The sequence below is a fragment of the Dipodomys merriami genome, unplaced genomic scaffold, assembly GCF_024711535.1.
Source record: "Dipodomys merriami isolate MVZ:Mamm:240054 unplaced genomic scaffold, mDipMer1.0.p SCAF_69, whole genome shotgun sequence".
Taxonomy (NCBI): Eukaryota; Metazoa; Chordata; class Mammalia; order Rodentia; family Heteromyidae; genus Dipodomys; species Dipodomys merriami.
The window spans coordinates 4422385-4440844 of NW_027206279.1; the positions used below are offsets into that span (position 1 = coordinate 4422385).

The window sequence follows — 18460 nt, forward strand, 5'->3', positions numbered from 1 at the left end:
GATGGGGGCCCCTGTGTGCAGGTGGAGGAGTGACATCTCCTTCTGTGGCTCTGGCTACAGGGCCAGCAGAAGGGGTAGCAGCTCCTGCTCCAGGCCAGAGCTGGGCCATCTGGGGGTCCTGGGAGAGACGTTACTCTGGGTTCCGATCCCAAGGGATTTTTTTCTCCCCTCTGGGCAGCTTCAATGTAGGGGCCATTCTGTTGCCCCCAGACTCCATTTCCTAACCCTAGAATAGACAGCAGCTTCCAGCAGGAATCACAGGATCAGGATTTAGTAGGAATAGGAAGGAGAAAAATAAATAAGCCTCATACATGCAGATGAGCAAAAGGCGCTGGCGTGCCAGGCCTGGGAGCTGGGCTCACGGTGGGCCATCGGGCTTCCTTCACCCGCGTGTGGCCGGGGACAATCAGCAGGGACAGTGTTCCACGTCACCTCCTGGGCTCCATCAGGCAGAGGCGAGGGCGGGAACCCCAGCCTGGTCCGGGGAGCAGCTCGGAGGCAGCGCCAGGCTCTGCCTCAAGGATCAGAGACGGCTCTCCTGCGTGTCTGCCTTGTCTGCGCGTGGGTCCCGGGGGCCCGGCCCCGGGGAGGCCTCGGGATTGTCCTCGGCATCCGAGGGGCAGCTGACCTTGAGGCAGGCCCTCACCAACTCCTTCACCTCCGCCTCCAGGTCCTTCATCCTGGCTTCATACTCTGCCAGAGCCTCCTGCTGGAACTGTAGGACCACTTGGCTAAGGAAGGCATTCAACCCCCACACCCCCCTTTCCCTGGATTGTGGAACAAGATTCCCAGGAGACGGCCAGGAGGTAAGAGTTTACCCGTCCCATGGAGGAGTCTCTCAAAAGAGAGACCAAGCACAGGGATCTGCGGAGCTGGCTTATGTGAAAGAGCCTTGTGGCTCCTTCCCCTGACCCCTGGCAGAGCCTGGAGCTGGGCCTGCGCCCACCCCCAGCCCAGCCGTCTCCTCTGGGCCCAGGCCAGTGTCCGTCACCTGCTTTTCCATCTCCCGGATTTTGCCCAGGCAAGCCGCCTGCTTCTCCTCCAGCTTCTCCTGGCTCCGCTCCAGGGCCTCTGTCATCTGGATGGAAGTGAGAGGCAGGGAAGCAGCTGGCACAGACGGGCGTACTGCCTTGGGATCCAGTTCTAATCTCAACTAACCCACTCTAAAACTTGGGGGGAAGGACCTGGGGCCACCTCTCCCCGGGGGGGTGGGGGGAGCGTGTGTTTGGGAAGGACACCCTGGCGCACCTGCCTGACGGCCTGCACCACTTCCTGGATGTGGGAGTTGTTGATCTCTCTCTTCAGCCTGTTGGTGAAGTCATTTGAGAGAGGGTCTTGCAGAGGGGCAGGGGTGCCCTCCGCCACCCAGGGTGGGAAGCAGCGGGGGGGGGCCCAGAGGAGGCCCCAGAAGGGCGGGCAGGGCCTCGGGGAGCCCTGAGCCCGCGTCCTCACTGCCGTAGGTCTGCTGTGTCCCGGGCCCCGCGAAGCTCACCTCTCCTGGGCCATCTTATCCGTGGTGACTTTCGTCATGGCCTGGATCCGCTCCAGCCTCTTGGCCTCCAGCTTTTTCTTCATCTCTTTGGTGTCACTGTGGGGAGAGACAGGCGTGGGGCGCTTGTGCCTGGTGGGGAGCGTGCTGGGGGGCAGGGGTCGTGGGTGTAGCCAGGGAGGCGGCCTGCGTACATCTCCCAGGTCTCCTTGAAGGCCTTCAGCTCGGCGGCCTGCCTCTCTTTGGCCAGCTCTGTCATCTTGGTGATTTGCTGTAGGAGAGGACGGACGTCTGGGTTCAGTGAGAAGCCCTTGGTGCCCAGGGCACGGGGGGGGGGGTGCGCCCTGTCCCCTGCAGCCAGGCACCTCTGCCACGTGCTGCTCCTTGCGCTTCAGGATGCCCTGGTGCTGCTCCTTGCCCTGCAGCCGCAGCTCCTGCTCCAGCCTGGCCTGCAGCTCCTGCACTTGCGGGTCTGCGCCCTCCGGGCCTTCCAGACCCTCGCCGGACGCCACCCCTGAGGGCTCATCACTGGGCGGGATCCTGCTGAGGACATGTGGGGACGCCCCTAGCTTGCAGGGGCGAGGCTCGGGGCAAAGCGGGGACGGGGCGCTGCCCGTGGTCCTTACCTCTTCTTCCGGGAGCCCTTGTTGGGCCTCAGCCGGCAGCCCGTGCCCCGCAGCCCCAGCTCGGCCAGCTGGGCCGCCCCGCGCTGGAGCAGCTCCTCCCGGCGCCGCGCCCCCCGCCGCTCCAGCTCCCGCAGCTCCTTGTCCTGCCTGCGCTGCAGCTTCACCATGCCCTTCAGCTCCCGCAGCTCCTCGGGGCTGGCGGTCTGCGGCTCTGCAGAGGCCTGGTTGAGGCCTGTGCCCACTCAGGCAGCCCACCCCGTTGGCAGAGCATCCCCTCCCCACCATGTGCCCCAGTCCTTCTCCAAGTTCACCCCTCACTCAAGATCAGGGGGCCCAGCAAGTCTCACCCGCAACTTCTTTCATGGCCTCTTCCCTGGCCCGGGCTGCCGCAGGAGCACAGGATGAGCGGAGGCTTTGGGGACCCCCTTGGCTCTGGTTAGCTCCTGAGAGAGGGGGACTGTGGCTACTATTGACCCCAGGTCACTGCCTTAGCCTGCAGGCGTGCGGGGAGAGGTGGAGGGCCCTATGCCGGCGAGGAGGCATGAAGCACCCACCTGCTGAGCCATTGCTGGCGGAGGCTGAGGCCCCATTGACCTGGTGGGCACCTGGACCCCCGGGCAGGAAGGGCGTCTGTGGAGGTGAGAACAGTCTGGTCTTCCTGTCGTTCATACAGGCCTGGAAGGGTCCTCTCCCACCCCAGACATGAATGATGGGGGGTGGGGTCTTAAAACCAATATGCTGAGAAGCTCTGGAAGAGCGGTGAGACCTGGCTACGAACACGACACACACTGGCACTCCTGCCTGAGGAGCAGCTTGGGTTACGGGGCTTCCGTTTACCCGCCACGCGCAGGCGCGTCCTCAGCAAGCCCCCTTCCTCCCACCGGGGCGTCTGGCCAGAAGCCAGGCCACACACACCTCAGGCAGACTTCCCAGGGCCTCCTTGAGCTTCGCCGCCTTCTTATCGTGGGCACTGAAGTACTTGATGGGGTTGGCGAGGGCCACGGTGAGATCTGAGGGCACACGTGTTACCAGCCTGGGTGTGTGGGGGAGGTCAGACCCGAGGTCCCCAGGGTCTTGTCCCTCTCTGGCGTCTGGCTTGCTCGCTGCTGGGAAGGAGGGCAGGAGGACGGAGGGCCTCTACTAGGCCCTGGGCCGCCTTCCTACCTGCCCAGGTGTCGGGGATGTAGTCCTTCATCTCCAGGAAGATGAAGAGCGCGGGCATGGTGAGGGGCATGTTGCTCTCGCTGTGCAGGCACAGGTGATGGTAGCCTGTGGGTGGTGAGGGCTGGTGAGCCAGGGCCGGGCACTGCCTTGGCTGCATGCCACCAGTCCAGCGCTTAAGACTCTTGGCTTGAGTCAGAGAGGCCAGGGTCTCAGGCTGGCACTGCACCTAACTGGCTGTGTCACTTTAACTCGGGGACTTTGCCTGTGAAATGGGGGTTCTGGCGTCTGCCTTGTGGAGTTAGTACCGCCCGCCTTTGCCGGGCGCCGGTGGCTCACGCCTGTCATCCTAGCTACTCACGAGGCTGAGATCTGAGGATTGTGGTTCAAAGCTAGCCTGGGGCAGGAAAGTCTGTGAGACTCTGATCTCCAACAAACCACCAGAAAACCAGAAGTGGCGCTGTGGCTCACGTGGTAGAGCGCTCGCCTTGAGCTGAAGAGCTGAGGGACAGCGCCCAGACCCAGAAACAAGACCAGTGACGCCACAAAACCGTGGACTTCCTGTGAGGTGGGCAGAGGCCAGCACTCCCAGAGGTCACCCACTTTGTAATCAGGCTCCCTGGGGATAGCGAAGAACCCTTTCTGTACCAGAATTCAGGGCACTGATGGGGATGATGCGGTGGCCGAGAAACTTGTTGCCTTCCTCCATCACCGCCACCCTGAGGGAGGCCAGCTCAGGCATCAGGATCTGGGGAGGAGTTGGAAAGGGGATGGGCTGGAGGGGCCACATTCCCGCCCTGGCTCCAGAAGTCTTCTCTGTCAGGGTCAGAACTCAGCAGGTGGTGCTTGGTGCAGACAGAGCACGCCCCAGGCTCAGACACAGATACCCCCCCCAGCTTATTCTGGGGCTTGTCTCCCGAAATATAGTCTAGGACCAACAGTGATCCATGGGGACAAAGCACCCCTCCAGGTTCCTATGTGACCCTGAGTCCTGGTAACGTGTGCGCACGTGCACACACACACACACACACACACACACATACCCTCCTGTCCTCCTACCTCTAAGCAGAGGCCAAGAGGAGGGGAGAGACCCCTGCCTCGCCCTGCTTTGCCCCCCCACCTTCTCAAAGACGAAGGGCTCCTCTTTCCAGACAGGGTTGATGGAGTTGGTACTGGGGGACAGCTTGGTGCGATAGCGCCTCTTGGGGTCCCCGGGAAGGCCAAACAGCTCCACTTCCACATAGGTGCGCACGCTGCGATCTGACAAGAACTGCCCAGAGATCACCTGGGTGGGTGGGGAGCAGAGGGCGTCCGCCTCAGATCCCTGCCCGGTGGCCGGGGCCTCTGCAGCTGAGCCCCCCAGCTCTTGGGAGTTGTGAAGACCCCCAGACCCCCATTCAGCTCTGGCCGCTAGGGCTCTGTGGCTGAGCTCTGCAGACCGGGGCAGACGGTCACCCTACCTCCCTCTCTGGCCAAGGAGGGAGCAGTGCCCCCCCCTGTCTCTCCCCTCCCCCACCCCAGCCTCAGCCCTTCCCCTAGGTTTCCATGGGGACCAAGAAGCAGCCTGAGTGCTGAGGGGGAGGCAGTTTCCAAGGCAACTTGCTACTTACTGCAGGAGCTGGCTGGGGCTAGAGTCGTTAGGATATAGGGAGGGGGGCTGGGCCTTCCTCCTCCAGACCCCAGACCCACCCCCAGCCCACCCTGCCTTCTGTCAGCCTGGGTCCTTGCCGTGATGGACAGGGTGGTGGCCACCACCACGTCGATGCCGTCCACCGCGAAGGGATTGAACTGCTTGTCTGGCCGGCGCATGAACTCGTGCTTGAGGAGGTAGCCGCTCTGCCCGTTGAACTCGAACAGTGCCATGTTCTGCTGCATGGGCAGGTCTGGGGGGGACAGGGGACGGGGCGAGGGGGCACCGTGAGGAAGGCCTGGCCCCGCACTGCACCCTGTCTACTTCAGATTCTTCCCTACCTGTGTGGTCTTGGGAACAGATAGATGTGGGGTTGATGGGGGATGACATGGGGCCAGCCGGAAGCTGGGCCACAGCCAGGCCACACGCTCCCGTGAGGCCTGCGCCCACGTGCCCCAACCTGCAGTGCCAGGATGCACCAGACCCCATCGGTGCTTGTGACCCCTGGGCAGAGGGAACAGTGGGGGGGCAGGGGCTGGGGGTGCGCCTCACCCATGGTTTGAAAGTTGAGGGCGACCATCTGGCACCCCGCGTTCCAGAACATCTGGGGCATGTAGTTGGACGAGTCCATACGGGTGCCCTTGGGGTAAACACGGCTCATCTGCCGCTTGTTGTAGCTAGCCCGGGTATAGGAGAACCTGGGAGCCCTGTCCCCCGGCTTTCCGTCCACCCCTCCTCCCCGGCTCCCCAGCCGGGGCCTGGCTTGTAAAGCGTCAAGGATACTCTACAAACTGCACGGAGGCCTTGGACAGCAGGTCGTAAGCCTTGAGCTCCGTGAAGGAAGAGATGATGTAACTTCGGTTCTTCTCTGCTCCAGGGAGAAAGGGACGGGGTGTCTGCATCAGGCTGCCCCTCCCTCGCTCCTGCCCTCCCCTTTGGGGCAGCTCTGGGCCGCCCATTGTTCCCAGGAGGCTTGAGGATTTAGGAGCCAGGCGCCTGGGACAGGGGGCAGCAGTGAGGGCCGGGGTCCGGGTCTCGGCGGTGGATGTACGTGGGGACCGGGCAGTGTGCCATGGTCCCGGACGGCAAGGACCCCATGCCATGGATGTGGGGGACGTGCAGGGTGTGCTCAGCGTGCCAGCCCCTCCTCTGAGGTTTGCGGGGAGTGAGGTGCATGAGAGGTGGCGGAGCGCAGAGGAGGCAGAGGCGGGAGCTAGAGGTGGGGTCAGAGGTTGGGGCGGTGCCCAGGAGAATTGAGGGGACACATGCTCCGGTGGCTTGCCCTGCCTGCTGCCCCCTTCCAGGATGTCTCTCCCCCGGGGAAGGAGCCTTTGGACCTGGCCGGCCTTAGGCCAACAGTTCAGCCCCAGGAGCCACAGAACCTGGAAGAGATCGCAGGAGCCGCAGGCAGGCCCGGCTGAGGTGGCTTGTCACACGGCAGCCCGTCACCGACACACCACAGAGAGCCGCCGTGTCGAGCCGCGCCAGGCCACTGGAGCCGCCCGGCCTGGGTGCCGGATGGAGCCCTGAGTCCAGGGAGGGGCCTTCCCCTGCCCACACCCGCCCTGCCCCGCTCCCGGCCCACGTACGGGCTGACAGCTCGAAGGAGACGAACTTGGTGGGCTGGATGTAATTGACGAGGCTGGACATCTCCTCATAAGCCGTCACCTCCAGACCCGCTGTGCCCTGGGGGCGGAGGGAAGAGGCGAGAGGAAGATAGGCATCGCCCAGACAGTGTCCCCAGCCCCACGGATGGCCGAGGGGCACGGGCCCCGCCCCCACACCTCATCTGACTGCATCTTCTTGAGCTCCTCTTCGTCCAGGCTTCCTGACTCTTCCTCTTCCTCCTCCTCCTCCTCCTCCTCTTCTTCCTCCTCAGCAGCCCACACTGCCATACACAGCTCTCCTCAGCATGGGCTCCTCTCCCCCCTGCCACAGCCTCCCCCACTCCAGCGAACTTACCTGTGTCCTCCCCAGAGGGAGCCCTGGGTGGAGAGCCCCCCTCGGCCTCCCCACCATGCTCCTGGCTGGGGGCCATTGGGCCAGAAAACGGATTCTTCTTGTTCTTGATGAGGATCTTGCCCCGGAGGTCCTCAGGACTGGGCAGAGGGACTCCGGGCTTCAGCTGTGGAAAGGGAGCAGTGGGCACCCGGTCCCTGGGGGTGTCCTGTGCTACTCAACCCCCCACCGGCTCCCCCCTCCCGCCTGTCACCACAGCCCCACCCGGCATGGGCACTGATCCATCTTCCCAGCATGCCCTTTCCCACGCTGGCTAAAAGGAAGCCATTATAGCCTTCAATTTTCCTCTTTGCCACCCCTCCCCTCTTCCTCCAGGAAGCCCTCTGGGATCCTCTGACACCCAGAACAGAGACTACTTGTTATAACAACCCAGGTATCTGTCTCTCTCCTCCTCAGAGGGTGAGAACGAGGGAGGAGGGGGGAGAGGCAGAGGTTGCCCGTTGCGTTGTGTGTTTGAGACGAGGTAGCTCAGGCTGGCCTTAAACTCCATTTTCCCACTTCAGCCTCTCACGTGCAGCCCCTACCCCTGGCTCAGCTGTGTCTCTGTCGCTAAAGTCTGGCACACTCCGTGACTGATGGTAACAAGATCCCACAGTCCAGCCGCGTTAATCCCAGTGTCTCTGCCCCCCTCCCACTCCCCACTCCGGGGCCCAGCTGTCCCCAGCAGAGCCCACTCACGGGGAACTTTTCTAGAGGTTCTGTGAGCAGCGTATCCCCAAACAGGGTCCGGCAGTACTCGGCCATCTTGGCCTGTTGGCGGGGTCTAGGGAGAACGGGAGCGGGCGTGGGCCTGGCAGCTCAGTCCTGGTTCTCTTGCCCAACCTTTCATGTCTGGGGTAACCCCAACACGGGGTAATCCCCGGGGGGAAAGTGGGGGACATGGACAGGAGAACCCCAGCCCAAAGAGATTATGCTGAGACTCAGCAGAGAAGCTCAGGATTGGGGTGGTGACAGGCAGGAGGCTGGAGGCTGGAGGCCGGGTAAGGGGTGAGGCTGAGGAGGCCTGAGTACGCACGAGTCCACGTGGTTTTCAAAGGACAGGATGACAGGGTAGGGGGAGGTCTTAAAGGCGCTTTCTGCAATGGCTTCCACTGCTTCCTGGAGGGGGGGGGAACCACCAAGTGGGCAAGGCGGCGTTTGGGCTGTCCCCACCCCCGTGGGACCCCAGGTGCCCAATGGCCATGGTGGTCCCCCATTGCTTCCGTCCCCTGTAGCGCCCACCCCAGCGGAGACCCTCTGGCTTCCCCTCCCCCTCCCTCCCTCAGCGCGCCCCCGCCCCCGGCCCGCCCACCTTGAACAGGATGTCTGTGGTCATGGTGAAGCCGTGGGTGATGATGGGCTCCTCGTCCGGGGGCTTCCCCTTCCAGCAGTCCAGCTCCACGCAGCGGCAGCCGGCCAGCAGGACCTGGCGGTACATCTCGGCCGAGGACAAGCCTGAGAACTGGCCGGCTGCGGGGGGGGGGGGAGGGCAGTGTCCATGGCCAGTGCCCACCCTCCGCGCTCGCTCGCTCTGGTGCGCAGGGCAGCGCCGGCCTCACCTGTGAGGTAGGTGTTGTGGGAAGAGTTGATGAAATAGTGATTGAGCGGCTGTGTCATGTCCTGGTGCAGCAGGAGCTTGTCCTGGGCCAGCACGCTGTTCTCCGGCCCACAGAGGAACCACACCATGCCTTCGGGTGACAGCTGGCCTGGGAGGGGGCAGGGGTGGGCGTGGGGGTGCGTCAGAGCCATGGTCCAGCCGGGGGGGGCGTGGACCGAGGGGCCGGGCGCTCCCGACCCCTCACCTCTCTGCACGTTGATGCCGCTGGGCTCGTACTTGTCGATGAGGCGCTGCACCTGCTCAGGCCGCGCGGGCGGGAAGAGCATGGAGTTGAGCCGGGAGTCCCGCTGCTTCTGGTTGATGAATTTGCTCAGGTGCTCCTTGGTCATGTACGGTTTGGCCTTAGCATGGCTGTGGGCCACAGAGAGACAGGGCCCTGGAGGCCGAGACAGCCCCCAGCTCCTGGGAACACCCCATTCCCACAAGGACGGGGGGGGGGTGGGGGGCCGCCCCAGCCCCTCCCCATGTCCAGCCCCCACCCCCTGCTCACTGGGAAGTGAAGATCTCGTCAATTTCTGGCCTCGGACAGAGGTTCATGAGGAAGCTCTTGTAGACGGATTCTGGGAAGTCCTCAGGGTTGATAGCGTCATTCTGGGGGAAGAGCCACCTCGTTACCCCCAACCTCGGCCTGCTCACGGCTAAGGCCCACAACCTCAGCTCAGCGCTAGGACTGGACCAGAGAGAGCCGGAGACCGCGGCCGCCGCCGTCTCCCGAGCCCCAAGGCTCTGAGTGCTGGGGAGCGGCTCAGCTGGCTTGCTTTAATCCTGGCGTGGGACAGTGGCTAGTTCCTTAGCTGGGATAGAACTGGAACTAAGGAATGATTCAAATGAGGAGGAAAAGCGGTCAGTAGTGTGGAGAGCTGCTTCCGGATCAGGGGATTACCTTTCCTTATGTGAAGGACAAAGTTGTAATATAATATAAACATGCGTGCACATAATAGCAGAGCCTTAATATACAGGAAACAGAAACAGAACGGGAGGGAGAACTAAAAATCTCAGCAATGGTATTTAGGGTCTGGGGATGGAGCTCAAGTGGTGGTTTAGCATGTGCAACATAGGCATGCATGCATACACATGCACAGCATTAAAACCTCCAAAAAAAAGAAAACCCCACAAAAGACCCCTCCAAAGGAAAGAAACAATGGACTTCATCAAAATCTCTAACTTTTGTGCTCCTAAAGACAACATCAAGCCGGGTGCCAGTGGCTCACACCTGTAACTCTAGCTTCTCAGGAGGCTGAAATCTGAAGATCGTGGTTCAAAGCCAGCCCAGGCAGGAAAGTCCATGAGACTCTTATTTCCAGTTAAGTACCAAAAAAAGCAGGAACTGGTGTTGTGACTCAAGTGGTAGAGCACAAACCTTGAGCAGAAAAGCTGTAGAACCAGCACAAAGATGGGGGGGGAGGGGGGTGAAGGGAGAGAGAAAGTAAAATGACATGGGAGACTAAGGCAGGAGAAGTTTAGACCAACCTGGGCTCCATCGTAAACAAAAACTGAGGGGAGAGAAAGAGAAAGAAAGGAGGGAAGGAAGGAAGGCAACCCAAGGAGTCGAATGCAGTATTCACAAATGAGATATCTGTTAAGGGTAACTGCAACAAAAAGAAAACCCACTATATCCATAAACTGCTTTGTACAACTACTTAAGAATGATAAGAATTGGGGCTGGGAAGGTGGCTCAGTGTAGCGCGCTTGCCTTGCATGCATGAGGCCCTGGGTTCGATTCCTCAGCACCACATAAGCAAAAAGAAAAAAGCCGGAAGTGGTGCTGTGGCTCAAGTGGTAGAGCACTAGCCTTGAGTGAAGAACTGAGGGACAGTGCCCAGGCCCAGAGTTCAGGCCCCATGACTGGACTCCCCCCCAAAAAAAAAAGAATGATAAGAATTATGGGATGGGAAGGGGAAACAAAGGAGGAGGCTACAATGCTTGATAAAAAAAAAAAAGTACTCATTATCTTGCCCATGTAATTGTAACCCCTCTGTACAGTATTTTCACAATAAAAAATAAAATAAAAAAAGAATGATAAGAATTAGGGGCTGGGAATGTGGCTTAGTGGTAGAGTGCTTGCCTACCATGCATGAAGCCCTGGGTTCAATTCCTCAGTACCATATAAAAAGAAAAAGCCAGAAGTGGTGCTGTGGCTCAAGTGTTAGAGCGCTAGCCTTGAGCAAAAGAAGCTCAGAGACAGCAGCTAGGCCAAGAGTGCAAGCCCCAGGACTGGCAAAAAAAAAGAAAAAAACAGAAGAAGGGCAGTGGGTGACCCATAAGCACATGGGAAGATATTCAGTGCAGTTAGTCACCAGGGAAATGCAAATGAAAGCCACAGTGACAAACCACCTCACTCCCACTACAGTAGCATAAATCAGAGCAGCAGTGTGTGTGTGTGGGGGGGGGATGTGGGAAAACTATAAGTTTTTTTCTTTTCTGCTTATGTGGTGCTGAGGAATTGAACCCAGGGCCTCATGCATGCAAGGTAAGCGCTCTACCACTGAGCCACCTTCTTAGCCCCAAAACTGGAAATGTTATACAACGCTGCTAGGATTGTGAAATGCTGTGGCCATTTTAGATAATGGTGTGGCCGTTCCTTAGAGTGCTCGATATGAAGGTGCCATATGACCCACAGTGTCACCTCTGGAAGTCTATATATCCAAGAACACTGAAAACACAGCTACACAAAACCGTGTGTGCATGTGTTCAGCAGCAGTGTTATTCTTGGTAGGTTAAAAAGTGGATGGAGGGGCTGGGAAGGTGGCTCAGTGGTAGAGTGCTTGCCTTGCATGCCTGAGGCCCTGGGTTCCATTCCTCCGCACCACATAAGCAGAAAAAGCCAGAAGTGGCGCTGTGGCTCAAGTGATAGAGCGCTTACCTTGAGCCGAAGAGCTGAGGGACAGCACCCAGGCCCAGAGTTCAGGCCCCACGACCGACAAAAAAAAAAAAGTGGATGGAACCCAATGTCTGCCAACTGACAGAGAGGTGCAGTGTGCTCTAGTTGTGGGCTGTGTTGTATGTGAACAGATCTCTACAGCAGACATTACATGCTGTGTCCACTCCGTTCGCACACAGGGAGGTCTAAAGTATGGGGAAAAAATCTACAGAAATGGACTCAGAAAGCAGATGAGTGGCATCCAGGGGTCCTGTGCCTTTGTGTGGTGCTCCTCCTCCCAAACCACAAAACAAGCATCTTTTTGGATCACAGAGTAAGGGAAGCATCTGCCTGAGGTTCCCCAGGCCGCCTCAGCCTCTGCAGCTGTTGCTTGCAGAAGAAAAAAAAAAAAAAAGGCCTCTAGTGAGGGAAATCAGGAGGATGAAGCTAGGAGGGAGGTCAGGAAGCTCAGGAAGAGAAGGGTGTGGTGGGGGATACTGGGCCCGAAGAGCCAATCCCCTCTCCCTCCCCACTCCATGCTACCCTGGGGTAGGGGCACACACCTGTCTGTCAAGCTAGGGATGTGGGGGGAAAAGCTCCTTCTGGGAATAGGGATTCAGAAGGACAGGTGACCAGCGGGGCCACCTGCGGTTTTATTTATTTATATTATTTATAGTGTGCGCAATTCTTAAGCAGCAGAGACTACTGTGCGGACTGTGACCTACAGCAAGGGCACAGCCTGGTGGCCAGAGGCCTGCCATGGGCTCCACTGAGCCAGGTTTGGCTTCAGGCCCTGTCCACCCAGGCACCAGGCCTTTTTTTTTGTGTGTGTGTGTAGTTGTTAATTCACATGAGGCACCTCATGAAGTGATCCAGCTTACAACTTGTAATTAAAAATGAATGCTTAATTAAGAAGGAAGTCGAAAGTGTGTTTCTGCGCTGAGCTGAAGTCTGTGTCCAGGCAGCTGCCACCCTGGCTTCTCTCTGACACCCCGCAGAAATTGTCCCTGCCAGATCTCTGCAGGACACCTCCTGACCCACCCGTCCCGCTGACTTTCTCCTGCTCTTCCAGGCTGAACACATTCACTCCCAGGCTGCATTGGGAGCACAGGCCACGTCGGCTGTGGTCCTGAGCACCGTCCACCTCCCACCACCAGTGGGGGGGGGCTCTGCGCTGAGTGCAGCCCCGCCCCTGGTCCCTTACCTGGAGGAGCTAGGATTTGATTGGCTTTTCCAGCTACCAATGGGATGATGATGTGGTGTTCTGCCCTCCCCATGCACCAGCCCCACCAAGCCCCTGTCCTAGGGGTGGGATGAGCAGGGCAGGGGCGGCTCACCTTGCCCTTTGCCAGGTGGCAGGCACTGAGGGCAGCTTCGACGCGCTTGCGGTCGGCAGGAAACATCTGGAAAAAACTGAAGGGGCCCCAGAAGGGCAGCGGGCAGAGGGAGAAGGCATGCCCACCCGCCGCCAGGGAGCAGGGTGGGAGGAGGGGAGGGAGGGGAGACTCACTTCTTTACAGGAATCTTCCCCTCGGGGTTCACCTGCATCTTCAGCTTCACCAGGCTGGGGGTGAGGGAGGGACAGGACAGCCTGTCAGGTCACAAGGGGTGTGCCCAGCTGGGGGGGGGGGCTGGGGGGCGGGACTTACATCTTGTCCAAGAAGGTGCTGCGTGGTGCGTTGCTGGTCAGCGGGTGCTTAGCCAGGGCCAGCAGATCCTCAGCCCAGTCCTGCAGGAGCCCAGAACCCAGTGGTCAGGCCATGGACACCCCAAGTCTGTCTATCAGGCCGTTGCCCAAGCCCAGGCCAGCAGCTACACACACACACACACACACACACACACACACACACACACACACACACACACACACACACACACACACACACACACACACACACACACACACACACACACACACACACACACCTTCCCCACGTTCTCCTTGTAAGAGACGAAATTGTGGAAGGTGAGCTCCACCATGTCGGGGCCCGACACCACGGTGAGCGCCTTCAGCAGGAAGTGGTTGTCGGGGAAGTCCATGTTGAACACGTCCCGGAGCTTCTGGCTCTGCAGCAAGGGGTGGATGGTGAGGGCCAGGGGTGCTCTGTCCATCCCTCCCCACCCAGCCACTTCAGCTGCAGGTCACTGGGGGACAATCCTGTCCTCCAAGCTCATCCCTGGCTCCGCCCAGGGGTAAGAAAGACAGGCCTGGGGAAGAGAGTTGCCAAGGTTCTGGGGTTGAGGCCGCTTCTGTCCTTCTACCCAAGTGCATATCCCCGCCCACGGCACAGGCCAGGCTGGGAGCAGACGTGCGCGCCGCGTTGGGTTCAGACAGGGCTCCTCGCTGGCCGGCTGGGGCACCGGGCTTGCCACCCCTGCAGGAGCTTCTTCCCCGCCCCATGGGCCTGGCGGCAGCATGCAGCCTAAACCCGCTCACCTTGGGCGTCTTGGCGAACTTTCCAAAGCGGGTGTCTCGAATGCTAGTGATATCCAGAAACTCCATCTCCTGGGAAAAGGCAAAGAGCAAAGGGGCAAAGTAGGACCAAAAAAAATAGCAGTACAAGAATGAAGAACAGGGAGCGGGGAGCGTGTTTACCCCTCGGCCCTTTCAAGAGGACTAAGACTTCCTGGGGCCATCTGCACCCCAAGGGGCCCCTCTTCACACAGATGCTCTGTGCTGCCTGTCTGTCTGTCCGTCCATCCGTCCCCTCCAGGGCATTGGCTCGTTGGGTAGGACTTCTGTAGTACCGGCCACCTCACCTTGCTCTGATGCGTCCAGTATAAGTAATAGCCCTTGGGGTCCACACGGAGGATAACCGGGGAGGCCAGCGCGGTGTCCTGCAGGGAGAAGGGGTCAGCTCTCTGCTGCCAGCCTTTGAGCTGGCTTCCCTGAGCCAGGGCAGGGGGTTACACAGTCCACCATCTTGAAAGCGTTCCCCTCTGTTCTAATAGGGGAGAGGGATTGGTAGCTGGAAGAGAAGAATTTCACCTTGAAGCCCCAAGGTAGCCCCCCAAAAGACGGTCTTGAACTCTACCTCACCAGGCTCCAGAAGTAGAATGTTTCTCCTAGACACATGTCGCTACTACCAAGTAGCTTGACCCCATAGACAGCTCAGAGTCCTGACTCCTGTACCCACAGCCAAGGCCCCACACGGACCAGCTACCGAGTAAGCACCCTGTGCCCCGCCCTCCCCCCAGGAGCACCCCAAGCTTTCATCCCACTGTTCCACAGAGACACCGGGCGGTGCCTCCTCACCTCCAAACCTCCTTGACCCAAAATACCATCAAGGACCCTACCCACCTCAACCCTGCAAAAGCATTCCCTGTAATACGCTGTCATTCCTGGGCTGCGAGATGGGAAGCTGGTTGGTTGTCCTAGGAACACATCAGGAACTCCCTGGGGACTCAAGGACCCCGGGACTGAAACCTAAGCTTGAACTAGACCATGAACTTGGCGCTGGCTTAGTGCTTGAGCTTGGAGTTTGCTGAATGAGTGAATGAATGAATGAATGAATAGGCACTTTCCTTCTAAATTCCTGTCTTGCTACCTATTATTTTAATAGTCTTTGCATAAATGCGTACACATATGTAAAACGAGCTATTACAGTTGGACTTCCCAACCAGGCAGAGGAGAGTTGCGGCAGGCCACACGACCCAGGACAGAATCTACCAAGGAAATGATCACAGAGGAGTTCCTGGGTCATGCCGGGGCAGTGTCACGCACTCCTGTCACCCGAGAGCAGCACCCAGCCAGGGACATGCCTGTTCCGTCAAGCCAGGGTCTAGGGGATACACAATGTCCCAGCCTAGGAGGACAAAGGGACCAAGCAGGTACCCGGGTCAGGGAGAAAGCCACCCAGCCGGTCCCTACCCCTGGTGACCCCATGTCCACTCAGTCACAGAGTGGAGAAGGGACAGCTTCACTTTTCATTCTGAGTAACTTCCCTCATTCCCCAGGGATCTGGGACGTGCCGGCTGAGTGCCACTTCAGTGCCACCCCATGCCACGCCAACCCCAATGCTCCTAGGGAAACAAGCACCTCACCTCTGCTTCCCCTAGGAGCCGATCCCTCGAGTCCTCCTCCTGTTCATCACCGGGCTGGCCCCGCCCTCGTCTAGACCCTCGCTCTTCCCAGGGTCAGCCTGGCATCCTCTCACGCCGGACCAGCCCCATGGCTTCCCCTCCCTGAAGTGGGGGGTCCCCTACCCCATTCTTCCCCTTACCCACGAGCATCGTGCACCAAAGGCAAAGTGTTCAGGCTCCACGGGGAAGTAGGGCCCAGTTTAAGAAGGAGAAGATGTGGGTTCAGGACAAAAACTTCCCTTCCCTTGAAGGTTGGCGGTGTGTGTGTGTGTGTGTGTGTGTGTGTGTGTGTGTGTGTGTGTGTGTGTGTGTGTGTGTGTGTGTGTGTGTGTGTGTGTGTGTGTGTGTGTGTGTGTGTGTGTGTGTGTTCGCGCGCGTGTGCAGTGGGGGCGGGGGAGAGGAGCTGAGTCCAAGAAGAGGAAGCAGAACTCAATTGGGGTTTTCGTTTGAGTTGGGGGCAGGGGCGTTTGGGGGGTGCCAGGCTGCAGCTCGGGAGGGCTTCCCTTGGCAGCACAGACCCAAGGGACCTCATGGGCGTCATGTGGAGGGGGGAGTCAAGCAAGGGGGGAGTCTGGATCCCCTCTTTCTGGGCCTGTCTAGTTCTGGGGTACACTTTCATCAAGGCGGAAGCCAGGAGCAGCGTTCCCTGTTCATAGGAGTTGGGGGCAGGCAAGCCCAGATCCAAGGCAATCGCCTCCCATGAACCCCTCTTCCTGTGGATGGACTCAGAGCACAGGCACCCCAGTCCAGCCTTGTTTATCCAGGCTGTGGTGCCAGCCGCCTGGACAAGCCACACAGGCGCCTGGATTGTCAGAGACATAAACCAGCCCTCTGCCCAGGGCAGCCCCGGCCCCTCCCTGCCCGGCCCCCGGTCCCCTACTCACATCATCCCACTTGATGAAGCGCTCTCCTTGGCTCAGATAGGCCTTCACCTGCGGCGGCTGCAGGACAGGGCTGAGCAGAGACATGGTGCTGGACACGGGCAGGGCAGGCGGGAGGAGGGACAGCAGGAGGGGGGCCAGGCTGGGCCTCACATGGCACCCGCCCAGAGTGGGTCCGGAAGTCTGGGTGCTCTTATATCTCATAGGGTGGCGGTGGCTGCAAGCAGGGGTCACAGCTCCAGGCAGAGGGCCCCCCCTTTATCTGCCTTGTAAATCAGCCTCCTCCCGACCTGTCTGGAATGGGGGGCTGACCCTGCCCCTGTGTAAGGAGGGGCCCTGGCTCCCCTCCTGGAAGTCCCCGCCCCGTGCCGTGCCCTATGCCTCTGCACTTCCTGCTGGGGCTTCCTTCCCTGCGGCTCCGTCTAGGGGTTCGTCCCTGCCCAGAGGTGGCCCCAAGCCCTGGAGACCAGCAAGGGGGTACCATTGCCCTGGCCGGGATGGAGGGAGGAAAGACCCTCCACAGGGGTGAGGTCCGGAGCAGGGGCTCTGTCCCCCACAATGTGGGGCTCCCCTAGAGAAGAGCTGGAGAGTGGGACTGAGGATTTGATGCGGCAGGGAGAGCGTTTTGAATAAGCAAAATGAGCTGATCTCCAGGCTCATCTTTCTCAGTGCTTCCTCCCCATGGAAATGAGGGCCAGATGGAGGACCCGTGGCCTTCACCCCAACTCACTTCTTGGGGGGCCTTCGGCCTGGCCTAGGCCTGGAACCTTTGCCCACCAGCTACAGCCCAGCTTGAGCCAGGCACACTTCCTCTGCTCCAGACCCAGAGACCTCCAGATACCAGGGCAGGGGACCCAGCTCTCAACCCCACTGAGGGTATGTACCCCCCACCACTCCCCATCCCAGGAGTCCAACCCCGGCCGATTTCCTCTTTGCTTAACTCACTCCTCTTCTGGCCCTTGTCTGCCCAACCTGAGAGGCAGGGAGCTCTCCCCGCGATTTCCTTCCCCCTTCCAGCCCTGGTTAGACGACCCTCAGATGCCACCAGGGGCTCTGTGGCCTTCTAGAACTGCCTCACAGGTCAGGGACAGTATGGGGGGGGCGTGGGTGAAGGGAGGTAACCCTTCTGGAAGGGTAGAAGCTAAGGCTGGGGAGATTCCTAGCACAATGTGTGTGTGTGTGTGTGTGTGTATGTGTGTGTGTGTGTGTGTGTGTGTGTGTGTGTGTGTGTGTGTGTGTGTGTGTGTGCGTGCCAGTACTGAGGCTTGAACTCAGGGTCTCTCCATTTTTCCACTCAAGGCTGATACTCTCCCACTGGAGCCACAGTTCCTATTTGTTTTTGTTTTTGGTCCGGTCCTGGGGCCTGAACTCTGGGCCTGGGTGCTGTCCCTTAGCTCTTCAGCTCAAGGCTAGCGCTCTACCTCTTAAGCCACAGAGCCACTTCCGGCTTTTTTCTTTTTGCTTATGTGGTGCTGAGGAATCGAACCCAGGGCCTCAGGCATGCAAAGCAAGCGCTCTACCACTGAGCCACCTTCCCAGCCCTGAGCCACAGTTCCATTCCTGCTTTTTTTTTTTTTTTTTTTGTCGGTCGTGGGGCTTGAACTCTGGGCCTGGGCGTTGTCCCTCAGCTCTTCAGCTCAAGGCGAGTGCTCTACCACTTGAGCTACAGCGCCACTTCCAGTTTTTCTGGTGGTTTATTGGAGATAGGAGTCTCACGGTCTTTCTTGCCCGGGCTGGCTTTGAACCGCGATCCTCAGATCTCAGCCTCCTGAGTAGCTAGGATTACAGGCGTGAGCCACCACCGCCCAGCTCCTGCTTTTTTTTAATGGTTATTTGGAGATAAATGTCTCATGGACTTTGCTGCCTGGGCTGGCTTTGAACCTGGATCTTCAGATCTCAGCCTCCTGAGGAGCTAGGATTACGGGAGTGAGGCACCAGTATTGGGTGCAAATTCTAAGACCAGGGTGATGGAGACTGGGGCAAAGCCCATCTGGGCTCCTGGACACAGAAGCTGTTGCAGGTGACAGGTGCCCTAATCCGTTCTCATACACGTCTTCCCTGCCCCCTCTGGCTGCAGGTGCTCCTGGGGGCTCCTTGGGAACCCCCCCCCGCCT

The 18460-nt window shown here is 59.4% G+C and overlaps 1 protein-coding gene across 2 annotated transcripts; it reads right to left on the reverse strand.

Annotated features, from left to right (window-relative positions):
• Positions 1–255: 255 nt before the first annotated feature.
• Positions 256–16660, reverse strand: Plcb2 (phospholipase C beta 2). 2 transcript variants are annotated; one of them, XM_070005787.1, is made up of 32 exons: positions 16350–16660; positions 14143–14220; positions 13820–13888; positions 13309–13449; positions 13032–13111; positions 12893–12946; positions 12720–12795; positions 9013–9113; positions 8707–8873; positions 8464–8610; positions 8217–8374; positions 7941–8023; positions 7604–7688; positions 6869–7031; positions 6691–6794; positions 6496–6592; positions 5690–5774; positions 5459–5583; positions 5005–5159; positions 4397–4561; positions 3925–4024; positions 3280–3384; positions 3031–3125; positions 2670–2745; positions 2463–2558; positions 2116–2326; positions 1855–2029; positions 1684–1760; positions 1493–1588; positions 1249–1306; positions 992–1078; positions 256–715 (listed from the first exon to the last, which is right to left on the reverse strand). In XM_070005787.1, the coding sequence occupies exons 1-32, from the start codon at positions 16548–16550 to the stop codon at positions 524–526; spliced, it is 3702 nt and encodes a 1233-aa protein (XP_069861888.1). In that variant the 5' UTR covers positions 16551–16660; the 3' UTR covers positions 256–523. The 2 variants fall into 2 exon arrangements, with proteins under 2 accessions (XP_069861888.1, XP_069861887.1); XM_070005786.1 differs by having other exon boundaries at positions 1855–2032.
• Between the last annotated feature and the right edge of the window lie 1800 nt (positions 16661–18460).